The sequence below is a fragment of the Oncorhynchus tshawytscha genome, linkage group LG25 (assembly GCF_018296145.1).
Source record: "Oncorhynchus tshawytscha isolate Ot180627B linkage group LG25, Otsh_v2.0, whole genome shotgun sequence".
In the NCBI taxonomy this organism is placed as follows: Eukaryota; Metazoa; Chordata; class Actinopteri; order Salmoniformes; family Salmonidae; genus Oncorhynchus; species Oncorhynchus tshawytscha.
Window position 1 is genome coordinate 20,375,026 of NC_056453.1, and position 6,000 is coordinate 20,381,025.

Consider the following 6,000-nt stretch of genomic DNA (forward strand, 5'->3'; position numbering starts at 1 on the left):
ACTCTGGGCACGCTTTTCTTCCGGACGTGATAAGTACTGCCCCCTATCCCAAAGAAGTTTAAGAGATAAAATTATTGTGAAATATGGTAGCACAGTGCAGTAAACCACTTCGGTTGGATGTCCGTGGCCTCGTGGAAATCGAGTTAGCATAATACAAAAATCCACAATAAACTGTCAGTTTAAGCTAGAGACATGTTTTTTTGCATCAGATGCGTCTCAATCCACCACATCCGCCAATTGCACTTCTGCATCGATTTTATACACCTTTCAGCAACCAAGTGTGGCTGAAATATCCAAATCCACTCATTTGAAGGGGTGTCCACATACTTTTGTATGTATAGTTTATCTCTCTGATATAGGACTGACACTTCAGAACAAACTTCCTTTAGATTTGTTTTGGGGACTATCTGTTGTTCCATGTAGTGAATCCGTTATTCAATGCTTTTGTATGGGCTAATAGCAGTAAATCAAATAGCTAAATGACCTTCTTAAAACAATTCCAAATAGCTTAGTACAGTGGTCACCAACTCGATTGACTGGTCAATCTCCAAACCATTCGTAGTCGATCACCAAACAATTCTGTAAAAAAAAAACAACGATAAAGCCTTGCGTTCCTATTTTTTTTAAAATTCATTTCACACTGTTGAAAGCAGGTTCACTTGATTCAACAGCCCTAGCGCCGGGAAGGCAAAGTGTTCCAATTTTGAACCATTTCATGTCTGAAAGTAGAACTCTGCCTACCCACCAGGCCCAGAGAGCAAATCAAGTGCATCTATAGGCCTCCTAGGTTTCCTCGCAACATAAACTGAATAAAGAAGCTATGTACGCACAGCAATGTTGATCATGTGAGATTTCAAAACTTTGAAAACCATGGCTAGCGAGAGAGACTCAACAAATACAGAACCTTTGTTTTTGATTCAGAACTCAATATATCCATTTAAATCAGAAAATTAACAGAAATGGCATTGACAAAATTGACAACCTAGACTTTGGTCAAAATAACTGAAATGAAGCGCTTCCTATAGCCATCGATGAGCTTCCTGCACCAATCTTCCATCAAGTTTTGTCTTGCAGCCACGTCCAGGGAGGTTGGCTACAGTGGCATGGGCCTTAAACATCTCGATAACATTAGGGTGGAAACAGGAACATCAAGGTCTCTGGAGATGGACTTGTTGCCTTGAGATTGTCCATGCTTGGCTACAATCTTGTGTCTGACCTCCTCAGATAATTCTCTGGTTTTCTTTTCTCCATGCTCATTGCGGTACACACAGTGACACAAAACAGGAGAATTAGTTCTTTTCTCTATTCAAACTGGTTGAATGAATGACTTTTATATTGCAGGCACCTGCAAAGTAAAGGAGTCACCAGCTTGAAATCAAATTATTTCTAACTACTTCTAGAAGGTGCCAATAATATTGTCTGCGACATTTTAGTATTTCTTAGTAAATATATATGTTTTTTAACTGTAAACCAAAGACATGCATATGTGGATACCTACATTATTATTATTTTTTTCAACAGTTTTCTGGAAGAAATGGTGCAAGGGTGCAAATATTTTTGGCCACAACTGTATTACCGGTGTGATCATATACCATTCTTTTTGGGGGGGGGGTATAATTTCAAAGTGGTCTGAGAAGAACAACATTGGAAAGGGCAATTCAAACATTGCCAATGTGCAGTGATAATGTATTGGGCCTATAGCCTACTGCACAAACCTCATTACTACAGAAGTATTTTTAATTGGTTAATCTCTGCTTGCATTTTGACTCTGTGATTTTGACTCTCCCAGTCATATTGTCAACAAGGCAGCCTTATGTATCGTTCAAAAACGTACATAAAATATGTTAGTTTTCATTGGGAAGGCACATAAAGCGTTTTTATCAAAAGCCATCACTTTTGCATAGCCACTTTAACTATGCCACTTGGTTTACATACTTATCTCATATGTATATACTGTACTCGATATCATCTACTGTACTCGATATCATCTACTGTATCTTGCCTATGCTGCTCTGTACCATCACTCATTCATATATCCTAATGTACATATTCTTTATCCCCTTACACTGTGTATGACAGTAGTTTTTTTTTGTTTTTTTTTGGAATTGTTAGTTAGATTACTTGCTCGTTATTACTGCATTGTCGGAACTAGAAGCACAAGCATTTCGCTACACTCGCATTAACATCTGCTAACCATGTGTATGTGACAAATAAAATTTGATTTGATTTGATTTGATTTGAAATCCTACTCATTACTCCACATGCTTAACCTTTGTTTTTTTCTGTCGATTTCAACGTCGGCCAGAGCGGGACTCACACCAGGGATGCAGCCCGGTCCAAAACAAATGCAATCATTTTTCACCCGGGCCAGCTTCATCAAAATCCATCCATGTTTAATGGTGAATTCAATCTCCCTATTTTGTCCTCTAGCGATTGCAGTCAACTCCAGGCAAACTCCCCAGCCAATCCCCAGCTGAGATACTCAGCTCTGACACTCAATCAAAACAACAGTTACAACCAGGCCCTGTCAACCAGCCTATCAAAAAGGTATGAGAATTACAACAAATCAAGGCAAATACAAAGTCTGCTCTCACACACATACACAATTTTAGCTATCACTGTCTGGCAATACTCTTAAAATCATCACTGTCCTTTTTCTCTCCTTCAGGAACAGAAGGCGGTTCTACATCTGGAGACCAATGGCATGACCAATGGAGTAACAGAGCCAAGTCAGTCTGTCTCCGCTCCGCCCAATCTCCATCCTTTCTTTGACGAGGTGTCCAACTCGTCTGAAAGCCCAAGCACAGCTTCCCCCTTCCTCAAGGTAAGACCAATTCTGCAATGATCATTCATGGCATGTCCACTATCATCTCATATTTGGCTTTTCATTCATCTGCATCTATATTTTTTACTTGCATTTATTTCTTTGTAGCCTATTTCCTTTCCCCTTCCCTCATCCTTTCTTTATTCTCTCCTTCCACCCTTTCAGAGAGAAGTGTGTCCGACCTTTGACCGGCACACATTGTTCACCCCTCCCTCTCCTAAACAGACCTCTTTCTCCTCCACTCAACGCCTCAAAGTATGTCCTTCACTCCTGCCATGTCCCTCTGCACATGTCTATCCATGTCTTTCCTGTTCATTATTTTTCTCTTCCATCTTTCATTTTCTCTGTCCATCTGTTAGCATTGGTCTTATCTCAAATTTGCTCAGTATGTTGTTGATTGTATAGTACTGTACATGATTGCCGGTGTTGTTAAACAGCCATGAGTACTGTAAACTGTACTAAATGTCTTCTCTGCCCCCAGGAGAACGGCCTGAGCAGTCAACAGATGGACGACCTGTTTGACATCCTCTTGAAGAGTGGAGGTAATCGAACAGAGCAGTGTACACACAACACTCACACAAATATCTTCATAATGTCTTACATGCTGACCACACCGCTCGCGTCGCGTTTGCCAATGAGAGACTGCGTTGCCAAGCCCTAAAATAGAAGTCTGTTCTCTTTGCGCCGCTGAACGCGGTGCAAGTCCTGCTTCTCCCATCTCCTCATTTGGTTTATAGAAGCAGATACCCGCGTGGGTGATTGAAAGATTAACTGAGTTTGGTCGGTTGTCATGGTAACTATAAAAGTTAGATGCCAATCGCCATATAAAGTCCAAACAAGAAAAGGCCTGGAAGGAGGAGAGATGACTTGAAACGATTCGGTTGACCGTTTTATGTGTGGATAAATTGTCAGAGTAGAGGACCTTGTGCATTTTAGGTAAGATAACAACTCAACGTTTATATCCCAGGACAAATTAGCTAGCAACAGCAGGCTAGCTAGCTAAATTTCCATAAATGTTTAATGATTTTCAACCTGTACCCAAATAAATATATTTCAACCTGCTTGTCATGATTGCGTTTGGTGTGGGGGGACAAAATCAATTTGCGCACAATGGCCGATGCGCGTGGCCGGTTTAGGTATGGTGTTACTGCTAATACATGAGCGCCAACCCATTTGTTTGATAATTGTTAATATTTATGCTTTTTCTTTCTCTTCCCCACCCAGAAATCTCTGGATTCCGAGCAGACCCTTCCCTGGCCCTCCTCCACTCCAACCCCCCCACCCCTCCCTCGTCCCCTCTCCACCTGTCGCCCCCCACACCCCCTCCGGAGCCCGCCCTGCCCTCCCAGCAGCCATTGCCCTGCCCAGGAAGTAGTCGTCTGGAGGATTTCCTGGAGAGCACCACCGGCACGCCCCTCCTGGGAGTGGAGCCTGATGGTGGCCTGACTTTGATTGACGACCTCCACAGCCAAATGCTCAGCACCTCCAGCATCCTGGACCATCCCCCCTCCCCGATGGACATGGACACCAGTGACCTGGGCTTCTCCCCCCACCCAGCAGGGCTTGACTTCGGGGACCCTGCCCTGGACAGCATGGACTGGCTAGACATCTCCATGGGAGGTGGAGGGGGAACGAGTCTTGCCCCTCTGGGCCCCCACACGCTCCCCAGTGTGTTCTCAGTAGACTTTCTGGACAGCTCGGACCTCACTCTGCACTGGGACTCCTGTTTGTAGCTTCTACGGAGTGAGGAGTGGTAAAGACTCACACACAAAGACACACGCTCACGCATACTGCGTACAGGCTCTTGTCTCTCTCACGCAAACACTCTTACTCGATAAGCAGGTCCACCACTCTGGAGGTTCAATGGCCCAGCCACATTCACTGAGACCGGGGGCCTTGCCCTGCATTCACTCTAGTTGGACAGGCTGAAGAGCAAAACTGACTTTAGATCAGAGGCAGTGGGTGAGAGGTGGTACTGCATTAGTGGAGCTTGGTCTATGACACACCCTTATGGTGACAAAGGGTAATACACGTGGAGGGCAGACCCAAAGTGTCAGTGGTGCCTGCACTGATTGGTGGAAAGCTGTAATGAACAAACCTCATTGGTGGAAAATAATGAATCGAACCTCATTAGTGCAAACCAGAGGAGCGTTTACAATGGTATTTAATGTTTAGCTCAACGGAAACTGCACTGCACTGAACGAGCAGTGGAAAAGCGGGTTGATTATGGTGGCCCAGAGGGAGGTTGTGTATGGTGTGTACTGCACGAGTTTATACGATTTTCAAATGGTCACACCAATATTGATCAACCACACCTCGCTGCACTATCCAAACAGAAGCAAATGTACGTCAAAGGCTGTTGAACGGTACACGCCATTTTGGGGAAGCGTGTCCGCCACGCAACGTAGCAAACGTTGTATTGAATTGAACGCACCCCAATTGGTGAAATGAACCTCATTGGAGGAGGCAGTTACTGGAGGTGTTTGCTAGACCACTATGCATTTCTGTATGTGGGGGGGGAATTGCAGGTGGGAAATAAAGTGGTCATGGCTTGGTTTCCAAACAACTTGGACCTTGTCATTTTATATGAAAAAATATATATAAAAAATGCAATAAACTTGAAAATATGTGTGTTGTTTTTATTATACCATACATAACCTTTTGTAAATGCACACTGATTTGGTGACTGTCTATACCTTGGTACAGTTTTTGTGGCACTGGACATAGCCACTGGAGGGCGACATTATCATTGACAAAATACTGCTTGAGAGTACCCATCACAGATCAACTGCACTTTTTGTTTTTAGGCCAAGTTATTAACTGGTCTTTAACCTAAATTAATGTGTACATTTATGTGAGAAATCAGCATTTGAGGACTGCTTTGGATGCACATGTGCCCAGAGAGATGGCAACCTTACCTTAGGTCCAGTATTGTCTTGATTACATTGGGTCGGCAAGCCCAAGTTGATTATTAGGTTCAGATGGTGACAGAAACAAACTGATAAAAAAAGGAAAACTACAAACAGGCCTAAACTCAAGATTGCAAATCATGGCCACCAAACTAACCCAGCAGCCTCACGGCTTATCAGCTGGGACACTGATTGACCATCACCTTAATTGGCAGCTCTTGTGTGCCTATCAGTCAGGCTCAGCACTTGGACACGGTTGCTGCTGCC

The 6,000-nt window shown here is 43.5% G+C and overlaps 1 protein-coding gene across 7 annotated transcripts in view; it reads left to right on the plus strand.

The window, feature by feature from the left end:
- Positions 1–5,453, plus strand: part of LOC112233702 (myocardin-related transcription factor A) — a 44,249-nt gene extending 38,796 nt beyond the window's left edge. For 6 of the 7 annotated variants that reach the window (XM_024401507.2, XM_024401505.2, XM_024401506.2 and 3 more), the window contains 5 exons: positions 2,431–2,547; positions 2,669–2,824; positions 2,990–3,079; positions 3,306–3,366; positions 4,049–5,453. In XM_024401507.2, coding sequence (XP_024257275.1) covers positions 2,431–2,547; positions 2,669–2,824; positions 2,990–3,079; positions 3,306–3,366; positions 4,049–4,557 — 933 coding nt within the window. In that variant the 3' untranslated portion in view covers positions 4,558–5,453. The remainder of the gene's footprint in view (positions 1–2,430; positions 2,548–2,668; positions 2,825–2,989; positions 3,080–3,305; positions 3,367–4,048) is intronic. The other variant, XM_024401509.2, reaches the window with a different exon arrangement.
- Positions 5,454–6,000: the final 547 nt, after the last annotated feature.